This window comes from Macaca nemestrina, chromosome X, assembly GCF_043159975.1.
Source record: "Macaca nemestrina isolate mMacNem1 chromosome X, mMacNem.hap1, whole genome shotgun sequence".
NCBI lineage: Eukaryota > Metazoa > Chordata > Mammalia > Primates > Cercopithecidae > Macaca > Macaca nemestrina.
The window spans coordinates 68,679,868-68,701,264 of record NC_092145.1 but is presented as its reverse complement, the minus strand read 5'-3'; the positions used below and the strand labels follow the sequence as shown (position 1 = coordinate 68,701,264).

At 38.4% G+C, this 21,397-nt stretch overlaps 1 protein-coding gene across 7 annotated transcripts in view; it reads right to left on the bottom strand.

The window, feature by feature from the left end:
• The window catches only part of LOC105488015 (CHM Rab escort protein), a 191,270-nt gene extending 172,084 nt beyond the window's left edge, over window positions 1-19,186 (bottom strand). For 2 of the 7 annotated variants that reach the window (XM_024794775.2, XM_071088993.1), the window contains exon 1: window positions 18,875-18,954. Coding sequence is in view for 3 of the 7 variants with exons in the window: in XM_011751660.3 (XP_011749962.2) it covers window positions 19,049-19,160 (112 nt within the window). In the remaining 4 variants the exon portion in view is untranslated. Of the gene's footprint in view, window positions 1-1,288; window positions 1,512-18,738; window positions 18,958-19,048 lie in introns of those variants that run through there. The other 5 variants (XM_011751662.2, XM_011751660.3, XM_071088994.1 and 2 more) reach the window with 5 other exon arrangements.
• Window positions 19,187-21,397: the final 2,211 nt, after the last annotated feature.

Genomic DNA, 21,397 nt, shown 5'->3' with positions numbered 1-21,397 from the left:
AATAACCATTAAATATCAATCACTAAAAACAAGTCATCATAAAGTTCCAACCTTAACTTTAGATGTAATTCAAGTAAACAAAATAAGACTATCTGGAGTAGAGGGAAATAGGAGAAAGTTTTAAATAGCTAAATGTACTTTTTAAGTTAAAACCCTTATTGAAATCTTAAGACCATCTGAACTTTGTCACATTTAAAGAAATAACTCTCCTTTTTAGTGAAATGCAGTCATTATGGTACTTTAAAAGCTGATAAGCAGCTTAGTTAAAAGGATAATGGCAAAGAAATACTCAAGAAGCAGAATTAGTATTTTAAAGATTAATGCTCTTATGTGTAATAATGACAGCATTAATAACAATGCCACCAAATATTAGTATAGGGTTTTATCCTTCACACTGTATTTTCACATACATCATCTTATTTATTCATTATAATCCTAGGAGGCAGGCAGTATTATCTATGTGAAGAAATAGGTTAAGAAAGGTTAAATAACTTGCCAAATATCAAGTAATTCCGTAATTCCATATCCCCACTTCAAATTACCTTGTTAATTCACTATCTCCAACTTGGATGCAAGTTTGAAAATGAGGATTTAAGGACAATACAGCAACAAAATGAAACAGGCATGGTCTCAATCAGACAGACTTAGACTTGAATCTTGGTTTTGCTACTTACCTAGCTGCACAACCTCAGATAAGTCACTTGACTTCTCTGAGCCTTTGTTTCTTCATCTATCAATGAGAATATCGTGATCTACCACATAGGATTCAGTTCTGTTTTTAGCAAGGGTACTTGCCCTATGAACACTATCTACTCTTATTATCCTTCAGAACGATATTTCAGAAGCATTATATTTCCATCTAACACTACCCCAAACATACACCTATTTTGACCAGATGCCAACTCCAATGGTGAACGATAATAAAATTACTCGCCTCCATTTGGTCCAAAATAACTGTTACTTGGGGTAGGCAGTTATGTATGTGGTTATTTCCATGGCTGTGATCAACAATGTCAGAAGTCAAATCTCTGCTATTAAAGCAAAGCCAAGAATGGATTTCAATACTGAACATGATCTGAGTCCAAATTACATAAAGCCAAAATGACTATCATTTGTGTTTTTCCTTAATACTTCCATCTAAACATTCCCATAAGTTTGTGAAATTCATAAGCTGTTCTAATGTTAAATGGCAAGGGCCTATTATCTTCATGCTTAGAATGACTAAAATAGCAAACCAATAATACAGTTAACAATGTCTTCTTGGCCAAGATTTCATATTTCTTCTCACCCATTCAATAAACAGAATTTCCAGGAGACAGGAGGCATGTAGTAGGTTCTTTATAGATATTTGCTGAAGAAAATACAAAAAAAAGAAAATGGGGGAAGGGGACAGGAAGGGAGAGTGAGAACAAACTGTGCTAGGTAGTGAGAAGTTGCCATACATTTTTTTTGCAAGATAATCCCTACCTGTTAGAGCTCAGAGTCTATATAACAAGAATTTAAAGAGATTAAAAAATAGTAAGTTTATTTAAAACTGTCATAGAAACACAATGGAAAGAAACACTCCCTCTGTAGAGGGAGTCATGGAAAGCTCCAAAGAACAGGAGAAATTAGCTGGGTCTTTAAGGGTCTCTAACAACCCTAACTGAGGAGTGCAGAAGACGGAAAAAGGAAAGTGGAAAGGAGCATTCCTGGTAAAGTTAAAGGAAGGGAGAACCAAAAAGTGATGCTTTAAAAAAAAGTGTTTGGATTGGCCTACTTCGCTTAGCATAAAATTTTCAAGGGTTATCCATGTTGCAGCATGGATCAGTACTTCATTACTTTTCTTTTATAACCAAGTAATATTCCCTTATATGGATATACCACGGTTCTCTATCCATTCTTCTCTCGATGGACATTCAGGTTGTTTTCACATCTTACCCATTGTGAACATTGTTGCAACAAACATGAAGGCAGTCACAGAAGGACAAATGTTGCATGATTCCACCTATATGAGGTATTTAAAATAGGCAAATTTACAGAATAAAAAAGTGAAATGGTGGTTGCCATAGGTTTGGGGGAGAGGGAAATGGGGAGTCGCTAATCAACTAGCATGAAGTATCAGTTATGAAAGAAGAATAATTTCTAAAGAACTGCTCTACGACATTGTACCTGTAGTTAACAACACTGTACTGTACACTTAAAAAAATTTGTTAAGAGCACAGATCTCATGTCAAGTCTTCTTATCAACATAAAACAAAATTTTAAAAAATTTCCAAGAGGTTGAAGCCAAATTATAGTATCTGAACTTGAACCTCTAAGGAATAGGGAGTCTTGAAAGGACTTTAGCCAGATCATGCTCAAATCAGGGTTTCAAAACATAAAAATAAAAAATGTAGTCAAAGCAAGGAGATAAACTTGTATAAAACTGGAGCTTTATGCTTCATGGTTTTTAAAAATTATTTAGGGCTGGACACGGTGGCTCACACCTGTAATCCCAGCACTTTGGGAGGATGAGGCGGGCAGATTACTTGAGGTCGGGAGTTTGAGACCAGCCTGACCAACATGGAGAAACCCCGTCTCTACTAAAAATGCAAAATTAGCCAAGCGTGGTGGTGCATGCCTATAATCCCAACTACTCGGGAGGCTGAGGCAGGAGAATGGATTGAACCTGGAAGGCGAAGGTTGCAGTGAGCCGAGATCATGCCATTGCACTCCAGCCTGGGCAACAAGAGAAAAACTCTGTCTCAAAAAAATATATATATATTATTTAGGAAAAGTTAACATACTTAAAACTTTTTGGTCTTAAAAAAGTGAACAACTACTCAAGTTCACACAATTTGTGAGGCATTTACATGAAATATGTATGTGCTTATTTTGAACTATACAGTCTCTCCCACGAGGAAAAGCCAGACATGAGTTAGATACAGATAACCTAGATAAGGGTCAAATCACACAGCATTCCACTGGAAACACTCTGTAAAATGTGTGAGCACAAATATACAAGTACAATGTTTTTCACTGTAAGATGGAGTTAATAATACATCTCATATGGGTGCAGGGAGGAACAGGTACAAAATGATATTAAACACTATACACAGTGGCTCTTGGCATGTCACTGACATTCAATAAATGTTGCTTCTCTTCCCTCCTCTTCCTTCCCCTTCAATAAGATTAGCTATTTGAAGGAAAAAAGCTATCACTTGCTTACTATCTACTTAAGTTATCTTCAAAGATCTAGCAACTTAAAATCATTTTTTAAAAAGTCCAATAACCTTTTCCTCATGTAAATTAAAGAGGTTCATCAAACATTTAATATCATTTAAACATTTCACATCATTAAATATAACTATTACATTCATTAGAGAGGCTGTACCAAACAACTTCTCTGCCACAGTATTAAAAGCAAGCGTGTATAATTCTGATGCAAGACAACAATTTTGGCAAGTCATTTTTATTAAACACAGGTAAATATTAGGTATTAAATTAGCATTTCATAACAGTTGTAGTGGGGGAAACCGAGGTTTCCTCCATCATGCCTTTTACAGTTGCGGTTCCATTACAAAGGCGGCAGCTAGAAAAAAAATTAGAAGCTTATGGATGTTATATCATCATACACTAACATGTATGGTACCAGCTTTCTGCAATTTTCTAAAAACCTGTCTAGATAAAATAGAGATGTTTCATTATCAAATGAAGGAGCTAAGTTAAAATCAGGACCCAAGAATCTCACCTAAAATATTTTACAGGGATAAAACCATTATTCATTCATTTTTCAAAATCTCCCTTTAATCCAAATTCTTAATGTCAAACCTCATCATTTACAACTATAATATTTAGGTTAGTTCCCCATGATATATTCTTAAAATGTATTAGTATCTGGGATTGATTTTTCCTAACACTATGCTTACACAAGATAAACATAAAATAAACTACTTACACCACTCCCAGCATATTGAACAATAAATAACAGATCCCCCTGACAGGACTTTGATGACCTGGTAAAGCCCAAGTACTTTCAGCTCAAATCATATGAAACCATAAATCACTCTTTATTCTACAGAACATTTCAAAATGGATTCCTGCTTTCTACCTTGAAAGTCATTCCATGTGTTATTTATAACCAGTGAAGACCAGAATGGAAAGAAAATTACATAGAACTAGAAAATTTACTGTGACTGCTTTAATAAAGAGTAACTTCTTTTTTAGGAAAAACAGAATTGCTGGCAAGCAAAACTTGATTGAGCAATGAATGCAAAGGTGAAACTACATACTTAACTCATGTTGCAGCCACTCAAAAAATAATGACATCACAAAATTAAGCAGAAACTAAATTTCAACCCAGGTTTAAATCAGTTTTGTTGATTCCTATCTTAAATTCTATATTAAATATTTACATCTTAAGTCTACTTTGTAGTGGCTACCATAAAAAGGGAAAAATTGGAAATGAAAGTAGCCTAGGGAACTACCACAACATAAAGACAAAAATATCATTTTTAAATTGACAATTATTTTTATTCACTCTGACCTCCCCACAAAATACTAAACATATTAGTAAATGTAATTTAAAATCTCCGAAATTCTTCCTCATGGAAGAAAATGTGTATTTATAGCCATGTAATTTTAGAATTTTTTGAAAAATAGACTACCCACTAAAACATTAACTTGGAAAATTTATTTTAATTTGTAAAACTTCACTATGGTGTGAGCCTTTAGGAATGGCTAATAAAAAGAGTTTCCTGAGGTTTCAATAGCTGTGACCTCAGGAAAGTCACTTAACCTCTGGAATTCAGATTCCTTATAGATATCCTTATTAGATAAAATAAAGGGCTTGGAATAAGTGACCCAAAGGTTTGTTTCAAGTTCTGAAAAGTGAATGTTTATGCTAGGTCAACAACTTGACCTCTATTCTTGAGCAAATGATAAAGTGAAAGATAAAAAGAGGATTCTGTAAAGATGGCAGCAGTTGTTGATTCTCCCCTATAACTCCCATAAAAACAGACAGTACAATCAGGATACCCAAACCAAACTCCCAGGGACAATATCCATAACAAAGCCAGGTGATACAATATCATCATGAACCCAAAATAGAAGTGGGTAGTTACAAGCCACCAATAGCTGTAACACCCACATGGTATTAGAAAGTGTGCAGTCCAGGTGTGGTGGCTCACACCTGTAATCCCAGCACTTTGGGAGGCTGAGGTGGGCAGATGGTCTGAGGTTAGAAGTTCAAGACTAGCCTGGCCAGCATGGTGAAACCCCGTCTCTACTAAAAATACAAAAATTAGCCAGGCATGGTGGCAGGTGCCTGTAATCTCAGCTACTCAGGAGGCTGAGGCAGGAGAATCGCTTGAACCCGGCAGGCAGTGGTTGCAGTGAGCCAAGATCGCGCCACTGCACTCCAGCCTGGGTGACAAGAGTGAGACTTCGTCTCAAAACAAAAAAAGAAAAAGAAAAAGAAAGTGTGCAAAAGGAAATCAAGAGAAGATCAAAAAAATTGTTACAGAAAACACCAAAAGTGCTATCAGGCACTCACTGGAAGCTTGGCAGGCCATTCTGAGAACAGCAGCAGACTCTGGGAAGGGGTTCTGCAGACTTCACCTTGTGAATGAGGGGACAGTCCTGCACTGAGGAGTAACTGCCGGGAACCTAATCCAAATTCAGCGGAACAGGGAAAATAGAGGCAAAGGAAAAAGAAGGTCTAGACAAAACTAGGGGAGCGTAACAGAGCCAGAGCCGGCAGATTTCAGGCTACATGTTTGATTACTTCCTGAAAACACAGAAGAGAGGTCTACAGCAAAACAGTTTGAATGGTTCTACTGGCCTATCTTTCCTATTGAAAACAAAGGGAGAACTTATTTCACTTAAAAATGAGCAACGCAAAAGGATCTCAGTTGAACCACATTCAATGTACATTAGGACCAAAGGGAATAAGGAAGAAAATAACAACCTGACAGACAATAAAAGAATGTCAGAAAGCCTCACAAATTAGATGAAAAATATAGCCTATGGCATTATGTGCTAAAAGAAATTAACAAAATGGTGGCAGCTCTGAGAGAACAACATGAATCAAAATTAGAAAAACTCAAAAGTAAGGTGACAGGAACATTTGGAAAAAATTGAGTTAACAAATTAAAGACAAAATCATTTCAGATATGAAAACTAAACTAGGAAGAGCACAAGACCAAAGAAACAAAATGGATAGATGCCTTAGAAAACACTGAAGATGCAAAGGAGGGCATGTAATACAAGTGTTAAGCACATGTTAAACAAAACAGCAGTTATGTTTAAAAAGGAGAGCCATTACACTTTTTGATATATGTTGGAATACATACAGATAGAATGATATGATATTTAGGATTTACTTCAAAATAACAGAGGATTGAATTGTGAAATGAGAGAAACAGTGGAAGATACTGTCAGATACTGTCGACACAAAGAGTTCAACTCTGTAAAATATATATTTGTGGGTTTTTTTTTTTTTTTTTTTGAGACGGAATCTCACTCTGTCGCCCAGGCTGGAGTACAGTGGCGCGATCTCCGCTCACTGCAACCTCTGCCTCCCGGGTTCACACCATTCTCCTGCCTCAGCCTCCCAAGTAGCTGGGACTACAGGTGCCCGCCCCCACACCCAGCAAACTTTTTGTATTTTTAGTAGAGACAGGATTTCACCGTGTTAGCCAGGATGGTCTGGGTCTCCCAACCTGGTGATCCGACCACCTCGGCCTCCCAAAGTGCTGGGATTACAGGCATGAGCCACCGTGCCCGGCCAACTCTGTAAAATATTTGAAGAGATTTATTCTGAGCCAAATATGAGTGACCACGGCCCATGACACAGACCTCAGGAGGTCCTGAGAACACGTGCCCAAGGTGGTTGGGGCATAGCTTGGTTTTATATATTTTAGGGAGGCATGAGACATCAATCAAATACATTTAAGAAATACATTGGTTTGGTTCAGAAAGGCGAGACAACACAAAGCTGGTGGGGGCACAGAGGAAGGTGCTTCCAGGCTATAGGTAAATTTAAACACTTTCTGGCAGACAATTGGTTGAGTTTATCTCAAGACCTGGGGTTCATGGAAAGGAATGCTCAGGTTAAAATAAAGGATTGTGGGGACCAAGTTTTATTGTGCAGAAGAATCTCTCAGGTAGCAGACCTCAGAGACAGAGCAGGTTGTAAAATGTTTCTTATTGGACCTAAAAAGGTGCCTGGCTCTTAGCTGATTACCTCCTGGATCTGGAAAGAAAGGAAGCAAATAAAGGGGGAAGGCGATTCTCTATAGAATATGGATTTTTCCCACAAGAGACTTTGCAGGGCAATTTCAAGGTATGACAAGGAAATATATTTTGGGGTTAAATATTATTTCCTTGTCTCATAATGTTACACCAAAGTCAGACGGAAAAATAAGTCACGATATATAGGTTCAAATAAAACGTATCTGATAAGAATTTATGGTTTGTAGGGCATGACTCCCGAGATCCCTTAGGTAGGAATTTGGGCAAGATAAAAAATCAGAGCTTAGTCCTCATTACAGAGAAAACAAGACAGGCCATGAGTTGATAACTGTTGAAACTAGGAGACTAGTAGGTGGAAGGTTACTTTATTCTACTTTTTTGTGTTTGAAATTTTCCATGGTAAAATGTTTAAAAATGGATGTAATACCCTGTTTTTTATCTAAATGGAGAAAACTACATCAACTCAAAATCTCTTAAAGTTTTGTTAAATAAATGTAAATGTTTGCTGAAGACCTTAACCTTGCCAGGAAATAGTCTCTACTACAACTAATTGTTACTTAATTTTCTCTTTTTTTTTTAATTTTTTATTTTTTGAAACAGAGTTTTACTCTTGTCACCCAGGGTGGGGTACAATGGCACGGTCTCAGCTCACTGCAACCTCCAGCTCCCGGGTTCAAGCGATTCTCCTGCCTCAGCCTCCCAAGTACCTGGGATTACAGGCACCTGCCACTACACCTGGATAATTTTTGTATTTTTAGTACAGATAGGGTTTTACCAAGTGGGCCAGGCTGGTCTTGAACTCCTGACCTCAGGTGATCCACTTGCCTCGGCCTCCCAAAGTCCTGGAATTACAGGTGTGAGCCACGGTGCCTGGCCTAATTTTTACTTAATTTTCTTAACACAAATATTTCTATTGTAATTTAAGTGACCAAAATGATCTTTTCACAGCAAAGTATAACCCAGCCCAGTGCTCTTCAAACTTAACATAATATTTAATTAGTGATAAGGAAAATAGCTTCTGTGTTCAGAACATATTTTACTAATGTACCACAGAAGAAACACGATCTTTACTGCATTACTCATAAAGCTATGAGTCTAAAATAGATGATGAAAGAGAATGAGTACTTATTTCAAGAATGTTATAAAAATCATACCAAAAAAACTTCCCCTTTATATAAAATCCTATCATGAAAATCATTTTACAAAAAATAGAGATAAAAACTTTTCAGCTTTATAAACTACTTTTTATAATGAGCAGGCCCTTGGACCAAAAAAGGTACTACCATATCCATCCTGTCAATTAAGATGCGTGGTGTATCCATTGTAAGCACTGACAGTTGTTGAAGACTGTAGGAAACAAAAGAATAGTCAACCAAATGAAAAAAAGCTCCATAAACAGGACAATGAGTCCCATATTTAATCTTGAAAATTAAATTTGCAAGCAAAGAACACTAAAAAAGGCATAAAATGGCAAACCCCAGCACATGCACAAATATTTCAGTGGGAAATTATGTACCTTGGGATTGTGAAAGGAAAACAAATCTCCCCAAAATCACTAAGCCAAAAGGAAAAGGCAAATTGGGAACTGTGTTGGGCAAACCAGTCTCCCATTCTATTCCTAAATAAGATCGCTACGAAGATTTTTTAAAAAGCTACATACCTCCCTCACAATTTGCCAATAAGGAAATTCCTTGTGGACAACCAAAGGACAGGCAGAACTCAAAGTCATTCCTCTGTTCCCATGAGATAAATGCGTATCTGATGGCTTCCTTTGCCCTACTGTTTCACTACAGACTAAGGCATAAGTAACTATTCCTCATTTGTCTCTTATCTACCTATGACCCAGAAGCCTCCTCCCCACTTCGAGTTGTCTGGCCTTTCCTGATGGAACCAATGAATTATACATCTTACATATATTGATTAATGTTTCATGTCTCCCTAAAATGTGTAAAATCAAGCTGTGCTCCTACCGCCTGGGGCAAGTCATCAGGACCTGAGGCTGTGCCACAGGCACATCCTTAACCTTGGCAAAATAAACTTTCTAAATTAACTGAGATCTTTACAGGATCAATGAAGAATTCCTACAGAAGCAAATCATGTCTTAAAATGTAACTGTAATCTCTCATCCCATTTCTGGCCATTGCTTTAGTGGTGGATTCTCTCTTTGGTTTTAAGGGATAAACACAACCAGGTCATTCTGTTCACCTTCATCAAAAGAAGGTTTGCAAGCTGACACAGATGTCAGATGCTGTTAATAATAAGAAGCTGACATCATGAGGCTACTGTTGGAATCAGGATTTTAGTGTCAACAATGGTAACTCTCCAAAATAAAATAACTGCCAACCACAAACCCAGGGCAAAATAATCTAATCTTGATACTATGAGCTATTTTTTCAATTGAAAGATTCTAGCAATCTAATACCTTAATACTAATTAAGTATTTTTTTTTTTTTTTTTGAGACATAGTCTGGCTCTGCCGCCCAGGCTGGAGTGCAGTGGCCGGATCTCAGCTCACTGCAAGCTCCGCCTCCCGGGTTCACGCCATTCTCCTGCCTCAGCCTCCCGAGTAGTTGGGACTACAGGCGCCCGCCACCGCGCCCGGCTAGTTTTTTGTATTTTTTAGCAGAGACGGGGTTTCACCGTGTTAGCCAGGATGGTCTCGATCTCCTGACCTCGTGATCCGCCCGTCTCGGCCTCCCAAAGTGCTGGGATTACAGGCTTGAGCCACCGCGCCCGGCCAATACTAATTAAGTATTAATCTAATACTCTAATCTTAATCTAATACCTCAACCTTAGTCAGAAAAACTTCGGTCTTAACTGTTTCACCTACGTCAAACTTAGCTAAGCCTCAGGCTTCACATTTGTAAAATGCAGATGATATACTATCTACCGCAGGGTTACTGTGAAAATGAGACAGTGCATTGCAGGGGTTTATCAAAGTGCTTGGCATGTAACAAATGTTAGATAATATTTTTCATGTGTTTGACAGTGTGTTGTAGGTACTAGAAATAATTTTCTAATTATCATTGATTTTGCTTACATAGCTGAAACCAAAGTAACACAGGTGCAGAAAATAAGGATTTGAACTCACAGCTCAGCATCTTCTTAATATGCCTGATACCCATGTATAAAACTTTATTTTCTCTATAGCTTGTGTAAATTTTCTCATGATGATTTTAAGTCTACGTATAAAAGACTAGTTTAACAAATGTGCAAAGTCAGATCACAGAAACATGATTCATAACATTTCAAAGCAATATAAAATGATTAAAACTGCCATTAACTAATAGCCATAATAACTCAATGAGAATACTGGCCTGGACCAAAAAAAAAAAGACAGGTAAGAATACTCAAAAGAAGGAGTAGAAGTTAGTGATAGGGACAGGAGGCAGGGAAATTCTAGGCAGAAAAGGGCAAGTCCCTGAGAAAACCCCACCCTCAAGCCTGAAACCATGGCACTAAGTGAGAACTTATATCCCTGTTTTCCCGTGCGAATGTTGCCTTTTCCAAAACTACTCATGGTCCACACCACACTCCATCCTGTGTACATAAAAGCCCCAGGCTCAGCCAGCAGAGAGAGGAGAAGCAGTTGGACACTGGAGACTACAGTCGGACATTGGAGAGAAGTGGCTCGACTTCAGAGGGACACCTTGACAGCGTAACTTCAAAGAAGAATCCGGCCAGACAGCTGAAATTCAGGGGAAGATTACCTTCCTGCCCCATCCCCTTTTCAGCTCCCCTTCCTACTGAGGGCCATCTCCATCAGCAATACAATTCCCTACATTTACCATCCTTCAATTCATTCATGCAACCTCATTTCTCCTGGACGCCAAACAAGAGCTCTGGAACCACGAGTGTGGACACAAAAAGGCTGTCACACTTGCCCTTTGCCTTCACTGGTAGAAGGCAGCCGACTAACGCAAAAAGGCAGAGGACCCCCTGAGTTCTTAACCCTTAAGTCGTCTGCTCACAGCAGAGCTAAAAGAACACTATAACATTCCCTCCGAAGCTTCAGGGGGGCAGACACCAACCCCCGAGATGCTACCATGGGGCCAGCACAGAGCTGTCTCCTGCCAGTGTTCAAAAGCACTTGCCCTGGCTCCTGCACCCACTCAACTGCATATCTCCTCTTGTGAGGGGTGAAACGCAGCAGGTCGGAGTGAGTGCAGTTCACTCCTCCTGGCGCCAGAGCAGCAGGCCGACTCCAGCACTCATGTACTCCAGTTCCTGCCTTGTTCACTAGCTTGCTCCCTCCTATGAAGAGTTGAAAGCAGTGGGCTGAGTAAACAGGGTGCCCCCTTTGCAAGTCCCGCAAAGGGGGTCAGGAAAATATCCTGCTTCACCAGTACTTTTTAAAATGTGATAAAAACCAAATCAGTCAAGTAATACGTTACCTACTTCAGCTCTTGATAAAATCCAGTATGAGATGAAACACCTACATTAAGCACCATACTGGCCAAGCTGCCTCTGGCCTCTTCTCCTGTCTATTTGCAAACTGTTTTTTTCCAAAAACACCCTCAATATAACATGCTAGCTCTCATAATCATGCTCTAAAAAAGCAATATCTGTGGTAAATTATCATCTTTTTTACACCAAACCTTAAATGAAATTATTAGAAAAGCAAAAACAAAACATCAACCTTTCAGTGTATCCCTATTTTGCTGGCCACAACCAAACACCCCCAAAATGTTTCCAATGAGCACCAACAGTGATTTTTAGCCTATTTTACTTTGAAATATATTTACATACAGAACAGGCACAGACTAACTTTTTAGTTAAAGAATGCACTGAAACTGAATAGCAGATGATTTAGCATGAGTTAACAGGTCAATTATATGGAATTATAATTGTTTCTGTGCATTGGGGTTTTATGTTAAACACAAGAATGTAATGGTGAGCTGCCATATTTGAATTTAATTGCTGTAGCCTGTTATCCAAAACATCATGAAAACACTGGAGAAAATGAGAAAAATGACATGAGGCATGGGAGATGAAAATGATGCTGCAGAGGAAACTATGGTAACAGATGTGGCTCTCTCTGAGGTATTGGCTCAAATTCATGATTTACAGAGAAGGGTAAGCATCTCCCAGAGAGTCTTCTCCGGAGTTAGATAACTCTTTACTTTTCTAGGTATTGGAAGCAAACAAAAACATACTTTTCCATCAACAAATGCCTGAAGAAGTGCAAGGCATTTTTCGGAACAGCAAAATCTGCAGGCTATCTTTCGCTCCTATAGCATCTCTTACATTGACAAGGGAGTGTTTCATAGTATACCTCAAATAAGACCAATGCTAAATCTGTTCCAAAAACTATGAGGAAAACCAATGATAAATAATGCAAGCTAGTGAACAAAAGAGAAGACAAAACAGAAAGAAAAAAAGAAAACCTGTAAGCCACTAGGTAAGAAATCTGATAGAAATAGTGATAATAGACACATAAAGGTCTTTCCCACCAAGCAGCCAATGAGAAGACGAGAAACATAAATCAGACACTCAATCCTTCCACCATTCTTCATGAAAATCGTGACCCCTTCCTGGAAAGCATTCACGAAATAACAGTAGTAGTAAAAGCACCTTGGTATGGCATTACAACCATACAAGTCAACTGAATTTTATGAGCACCTACTAAGCATTTTTATAGGAATTATTTCATTGAATCCTCAACACAGTCTTGTGAAGTTTATCCTATAGATAAGAAAATTGAAACACAAAGAGAATAAGGAAAATGTCTAAGATGACACAAGTGGAATAGCTGAACTCAAACCCAGAGTGTCTGATTCCAGAGCCACATTGTCAATCGCTACACTATACTGCTCAAATGAGATACACGCATGTCAAAGTGAAAAAATATATATATGTAATGTATGGCATTTGTAAAACTAAACGACTTTTGAAATACCATTTCACTCCTACTCGTTATGTCATTCAGCTGATCAATATACTCTAGGCTTTAAATGTTTTGACCCTGCCCTCTCCAAAAACGAGTGTGTGTGTGTGTGTGTGTGTGTGTGTGTGTGTATACACGTGTGTATATACATATATATAATGTTATATATATATAAAACATACGTTACATAGATGTTATATGTTATATATATGTTATATATATATAAAAAAACAACATTCATCCTTACTACATGCATTCTGATATAGTCTACCTCATTTTTATAATGCTGGAATTCACGCCACGATCCACAAATAGGTGGCATCTTACAATTTTTAAAAATCCACTGTAGACAATAGATGTGAAGATTTTGGAAATACACAGGGAGGATTATGGACATCCTGTGATTTGAGAACCACATCCAGGCATCCTGGGAGAAGATTAGGTTAGATATATAGGAAATCACTTGTGTTGAGGCTGGCACAAACAGATATTTGGTAAATATCAGTTTTCACAACACCTTCTACAATATTACTATCCTCCAAAGCTTAGAGAAGTGATGCTATTCCAACATCATCATAAGTCAATGAGCTGCCAGTCAAGGTTAACTACCTTAATGTTTAAATTCACCAACATCAAGGAATGGGACTGTGCTACTTACATGACCTTTTCTGAAAAAAGCAGCCTATCATTTTTAAGAAAATGCCATTTCTAATCAGTTATTGTATTTTATTAGGCCGTTCCTATGTTGCCATAAAGGAATGTCTGAAACTGGGTAATTTATAAAGAAAAGAGATTTAATTGGCTCAGGGTTCTGCAGGCTGTACAAGCATGGTACTGGCATCTGCTCGGCTTCTGGGGAGGCCTGAGGGAGCTTTTAGTCATAGCAGAAGACAAAGGGGAAGCAGACATCTCCCTTGGTGACAGGCAAGACAAGCGAGAGTGTGGGGAGATGCCACACACTTTTAAACAACCAGTCGACCAGGCACAGTGGCTCCCATATGTAATCCCAGCAATTTGGGCCACCAAGGCAGGTAAATTGTTTGAGTTCAGAAGTGCAAAACCAGCCTGGGCAACATAGGGAGACCTCATCTCTACAAAAATTAAAAAAAAAATTAGCCAGGCATGGTGGTGCATGTCTGTGATCTCAGCTACTTGGGAGTCTGAGGTGGGAGGATTGCTTGGGCCCAGGAGGTTAAGGCTGCAGTGGGCCATGATTGTGCCACTGCACTCCACCAGGGTGACAGAGCAAGACCCTGTCTCAAAAAAAAAAAAAAAAAAAAAAAAATTTAAATAAACCACCAGATCCTGCAAGAATGAACTCACTATTACAAGAACAGCACCAAGCCATAAGGGATCTGCTCCCATGACCCAAACACCTCCCACCAGGCCCCACCTCCAACAATAAGGATAACATTTCAACATGAGATTTGGGCAGGACAAATATCCAAACCATATCAGCCATTTTTATAGGAAAGTTTCTGACTGACCTTCCTTCTTAAAAAGACTACACAGAACACAATTTAGCCTTTTCTCAAGGACATGGTGTTATAAATAGAAATATACAATGGTAATTTTAGAGCTGGTAGATCCCTACCTTGAAGATCAACTATTGAAATCTCACTTTACAGATGAACTAAATGATGTCGCAAGAAATTCTGTAATTTTCCCAAAAATCACACAATAGAATGGTCATGTGATTACCATATACCATGCTGCCACATCTACTACTGTATGGTGCTAAACACTATCTAGCAAGATAATCAGGATTTAGGGGCAGTAGTCCTTATAATTTCCCTTGTGTTTATCTTTGTTATCCCTTCTCTTTCCCCATAATCTTTAGCAATAAAACTTTTTTTTTTTTTTTGAGACAGGGGTTTGCTCTGTCGCCCAAGCTAAAGTGCAGTGACACAACTATAGCTCACTGAAGCCTCAAACTCCCAGGTTCAGGCAATCCTCCCACCTCAGCCTTCCAAGTAGCTGGAACTACAGGCATGTGTCACCATACCCAGTTAATTTTTGTATTTTTTTGCAGAGATACAGTTTTGCTGTGTTGCCCATTTCAGCTACTTGGGAGGCTGAGGTCTCTAACTCCTGAGCAAGCAATCCACCTACCTCGGCTTCCCCAAGTGCTGGGATTACAGTTGTGAGCCACTGCACCTGGCCAATGAACCTTTATTCTTTTTTTTTTTTTTTTTTTTTTTTTGAGACAGTCTCACTCTGTTTCCCCGACTAGAGTGCAGTGGCACCATCGAAGCTCACTGCAACCTCTGCCTTCCAGGATCAAGGGATGCCTGCGCCTTAGCCTATGGAGTAAGGGGGACTATACGCCCACGCCACCATGCTTGGCTAACAATAAAACTTTTAAATCAAAAGAATCTATGTGTTTATCCTATTCAGGAGAAAAATTAAGCTAACATACTCTGCAGCCCATCTTAGGGGAAGAACTCCAAAAGATGTGAGCAGTGTGCTTTTAAAAAGGGAAAAAAAATGCAGGCTGAATCTCTGTATGGTCTTCAAAAAGAAAGAAGGATGCAATGAAAAGCCTATATTGTCTTAAGAACAGCTTTGGGGATATGACTGTTAGGAAGCCCAAAAAGTTCCTCAGAACAGGCAATGCAGTAAACTTCACAAGGGAAGGGACTAGGTTCTCAATAAACGTGGGTTGAATGACCTGAAAAATGAGTATCTGTCACTACACTAAATGTTATCGGGGCTTTGTGATGTTTGATGTTAAGTTTGCATTTTACGTGTTTTTCTCTTCCCTTTCCTATACAGATATAAACTGTAATTTATATGCCTAAGAGCACCCCCCACCAAACATAGTCTTTTCAGAAGTTGATAACATTTCTTGTATCTTCTAAGGGGGTGGTTCTAATATGCTGAACTTGCTAGAATTATTTTTAAAATGAGGATGAATATGTTCTAAGTGATGATCTCAGGGATTCCCCTATGTATGAAGCATTTCAATACTATCATATAGGTCTTATAACTTCCATCTTGACTGCTCTTCTGTTGAGCTCTTGGCTCTGCTGTGCTGCAGATTACACAGGCTGCCAGATAAGTCACCTCCAGTGAGATGTTATGTTACTGGGACTATTTTTAACCTGAAACCAATGGTACTTGTCTATAATCCACAAAACTGTCATTTAAATGACTTTTTAAATGGTAAAATATCCTGAAAAATGACAATTCTGTGCCCAAGCTATGGAGGAGCACTTTCTAGACCCTTACCACATATATCTATTTTTATCCTCTCCCTTGAGACTCCAGTTGACCCTCCTTCTTTATTCCATTTTCTTCTATTTTTTCCACAATTCACTTTATCTTACTCTTCTGTCTTTGGGTGTTCAAGAGATATTTACTGTATTTTCTAATCAGAAGGAAATGGGCTTAACTAAGAAAATACAAAGTTTATTTTTCCCATAATCTCCTGAAAATATGATCTTAAGGAAAAATTTCCATCTTGAATTACAGAAAATGAGAATGCAAGTTAATCAAGGTCAAAGGGATTATAAAATATTATCTTCACATGATTATACTTGATGAAGCAATTGTCCCTTTAGGACATTTTACCTAGGACTAAATATGCTAAAAAGTATATCTAATAGCCTATTTCTTCATGTTTCTGATGCATGCATTATTGCTTCTACTTTTGTTAATACAACTGAATCTATGAAACACTGCTTTTTCTATGTTTTACTCAATGTAATACATTTAATAAAGCAAACATTTTAAAGGCAACTTTCAGCAAACTATTTCACAAGAGAAATATTCCAAGCGCGCTAAAAAATAAATAATGATTGGAATTGTTGGAATCATTTATTTGGGAAATGGCTCTTTTATTTAATTTTTACACTTTTGATTTGTTGGAATCGTTTATTTGGGGAATGACTCTTTTATTCAATTTTTACACTTTTGATGTACCTAAAAACAAAATTACATATCATAAATTTAAGCAATGTGCTTGATAAAACCTAGAATGTGTCACAAATAAACAATATGAAAAATTTCAGTTTTAAGATTAACTTCAAATAAGTTCTTCCCAAACACTGAAAAATAATATTGCACTCACTGGGATAAATATAATATGAGTCTTTTTCCAAATATAAGCAATGTCACCTGATGCAATTCTCTGGCTCACTCACTATAACTTCCTACCTCTACCAAAACAAACTCCATCAGGATGGATGTATTCCAAATCTGAACTGTACAGAAGGCAAAATATTTATGAAAAGCATTAGCATCATTCATAAGAATTAACATTCATCAATTAAAATTTGAACCCAGACCTGAAAGAAAAATTGTTGATTAAAAAAATTGTTAAAAACACCTCAAGTTCCTACATAACAAAAAAAGCAAGATTATAAATCTCAAGTATGGTATAACAACTATTCCAAAATGGATGTTGTTCTCAGTTTTAGTATAGACTGGAAAGAACAAATGAATAGTTCATTGGCTCTTTCCAGCTCTCATCCAACATCTGTTCATAGCAACTACAACCAGGTTATTTGTAGCCATGCTGTTATTTTCAGGCTACGAATAAACAGGTCCGTGCTGTTCTGAGAACTATTACCCAGGCATTTTTTGTTAGACAACATAAACCCCATCTAGTTTACCTTCCCTATATTCAAAAACAAGGAAACTGAGGCTCAGAGAGATGTAGTGCCTGCGCCCCCCCCCCCCCGCCCCAATTCAAGCAATTCACACTAGCACTAAGCAAGGCCTAAAACCAGGTTTTCTCAATTGTTTCTACGAATATGGGTCAACTCTGAGGATCAGAACCACGGATTGTTTTTCTGGGATGGAAGGGGCCTTTGGAAATTTACAAGCTGTGTGATCCTGAGCAAATTACAACCTTTCCAAGTCCCCTTTTCCTCTTCTACAAAATGCAGAGAGTACCTACTACTCTAACAAGGTTGTGAGGATTATGTCCGGCTTGTAAAGTGCTTAGCACAGTGATTAGGAAATTTTAAGCATTTGAAAACAGGTAGCTATTATTTTTACTCCCATCCTGAAAACATGGCTGCTCCTCATCACGGCTGTTTGAGAAGACAACGAACTGAATTCATTAACACAATGGACAGGGTCTCATCCACCAGAGCTTCTCTGGCCTACCACATTCTACAAACAGTAGAAAACCCCATCAAACAACCTATTTCATCCCACCTAAAATGATCATCCCTTACACTATTTTTTAAAAAAAATGAAATTGCTGCCACATGTCTTCTGCTACGTGTTGTACACTGCATATGTCAAACAGAAATTGCAGAGGAGTTTCTGGTTCCACCCAAAACATGAAGAACAAACGACGGGAAAAGAATTAGATAAGGTCACACACCTGAACTGGAACTCAGGACCTTATTCTCAGCACATTCAGTTATGGGCGGTAGAAATGCTTTAAGCACCATAAAGCAGGAATAATGGCTACCTCAACAAAATACAATTCCCTAGGTTTCTCAACAAAATAGAATCCGTTTGCTTTCCCTAGTAAATCCATACGCACATGGGCAATAATTGAGCATCTTTCTTGTAAAACTGAGGATTAAGCTGTGCCTGAGCTGCGATGTACCCTAGGATCATACAAATCTATGAAAAAGTCCTATGAAATGGCGAGACAAAATGATGGGGAATATCACCTTGAAATCAATAAGGAAGGAATCATAATGTCTTGCCAAAGTCGTCTCCGTTGATAAAATCCCGACCCTCCATTTCATGACACTGCACATCCACTTCCCTCTAAGGAAATTAACAGGAATCACCGCAGCAACCAACCTCAGCAATCAGCATCGACCAGATCAACCCCTACTCAAATGGCGATAAGCACTGCGGGTCCAAGCCCCTCCCTGTAACTGCCAATTCCCGCGCTGACTCCGGACTACCTCACTTCCTTTCCGTTCTCCCTCCCACCCTCGACCCACGATGTTTGTCCCAAAACTCGCCACTCACAGAAAAAATAGAAACAAGACAGTCTTCCTAAACTTTGTCCAGGAAGTACCAGGTTACACATACCAGTCCCTATTACGATCACATCAAACTCCGAAGGGAGAGTATCCGCCATCTTGACGGGAAACGCGTCATGTGACTATTACTTGTGGAAATGAGATCAAGTTAGGCATTCCCTCAGTGGAAGGCGGAAAGGAAAACAATGCATTCTGGGTGGTGTAGTTCCTGGGTGGAAGGTCCTGGCAGGCGACTACAGTATTATATTTAAAATGTTTACACGTAAATTAAAAGCTCGACTGATTTTCCAGGCTGAGTGCTGTAGCTCATTTAGCCTGGAGGGTTGAAGTAGGAAAGAAATGTAGATTGTTATTCCGTTAGCTAGGATGAATGTGGGAGACTTGGATACCCCTTGACAATACTGAAGCAAGAATTGTTAGGAGACACGGAGAGCGGAGTGAAATTGAAAGAGGTTTGCTCTGTGAACAAAGGAGATTTTCATTCCAGCCTAAAAAACTGTTTCCCGCCGTCGTGTCTGTACTTTCGTGTTGGCCCTCGAGGCACGGTTTTTCACACCAATACTTTCAAAATATATTCCATATCTTTTTCGTTTCCATGTCTCCTCAATGAAAACCCACGAAAAACCTCTCACCCTAGTTTCTTCAGAATGGAACTCTCACCGCGTCCGCATTTGTTCTAATTAGTCCAGACAGCCACTCGGGCAATAGATTAGCCTTGTTTTATAAGAGGGGAAAAATATATGAAACCATAGTTGTACTGGATAAGCGTTTGTTGAGTCTGAATTTGATTTTCCGCACGAACTAGATAAGTTCATGCAAAATTCTCCTTAGTTTACGTTTAGTTTCCAATCTATTAGTTTCCATAAGCTACCGTAGAAATAATTAAGGTTAAATGGCCTCTATATTAAAGTGATTGTATTTGACGAGGGACTTTAGGTCGTCTATGTCTAACAGCTAACAGAGTTCTCATAAGTATCTTCAAGGTCTGTCACCTCCCACCGCTTCCCTTCATCCGCCCCCTACCCCGACCCCTATCATTTAAAATACTCCGCTGTCTGACAACACCAAAGCAAAAGGGGAAGGATGCTGGGATGAAGCAGGATACTTTTTTGATCACAGAAATTTGTTAGTTATTTTACAAGAGTTTCAAAATAAATCGAAGATAGTGTGCAGGAGTGGGCCTTCCCCGATACCACCTATCCTCTAAAATGCTTGTGGTTCCCCAGACATTGTTTTCTTTCCAGTATCTGTGACCACACTCATGCTCAGCGTGGAATAATCTTCCCATTCTCTAGCTAACAGTTATTCCCAGGATGTCGTTGGGCTTCCACCTCCTCCTCCTTTCATCTCCGTGTGTGGGCTGTTTTCCTACACGGTGCTAGACTTTGTCTTAACCTGCCGTACTGCTTCGACAGTTTGCATTTATGTCGATTCCTATAGAGTACACATAGCCCCACATATCCACACAAAAATACACACCCAGACATGCAATACCATAATTAGAAACCCCTGTACAGTATGACAGACACCAAGTCTCGTTTATCTTTTTCACTCTCACACCTAACCTAAGCCCGGTGCATAGTAGGAATTTAATAAATGTTTGCTAAACCAAACTTGATTTTGACTCCCTTAATGGATGGATGAGATGAGTCCCTGTCCTCATAGTGCTTACCATCTTCGCCTTTATATCTGCCCACCACTATCATGTGCCTTATATTTAGAAGATGTTCAGTGTTCATTAATTGTAAATATTTCCATTAAAATGCTTTAAAATATATTTTGATGGGTTTTTACTGCATTTCTCTTGCATTTTACCATAATCATTAGCAACACTGTACATGTTTCATTAATTTCTTTTATAGATCATCCAGTTGTATTACACAATTCTCTTATGATATGGTCTTTGATTAGTATTTCCTGTAAAAGAGATTCCCCTGAGAAGTATAATGCACTGTTCAGTAAATCACTCTGTCATTTGGCTTGGTATGTAAAGAAAGTTTTTAGTATTATCAGAAGTGAAATAGATATTATTTGTGAGACTCTTGATATGACAGTAGAAAATGGAAACAAATGAATTTCTCAGAGTAAACACAGGAAACTTTCCAAAATCTTCTCTAATAGAAGCCACAGATGGATGGTTAAAAATCTGATAAATAAAAGTATTTCTACCATACTTTGGATATATATTTCTATACATTTGTTCATGTATATGAGATATATAAACCACATACATATACTTTTCAATATGAGTATCTCTTTCTAGGAATTCAGAAATTTTCTGACAATCACACCATGAAGATGCAATTCATTAATTTGTTTATTCCTCAAATATTCA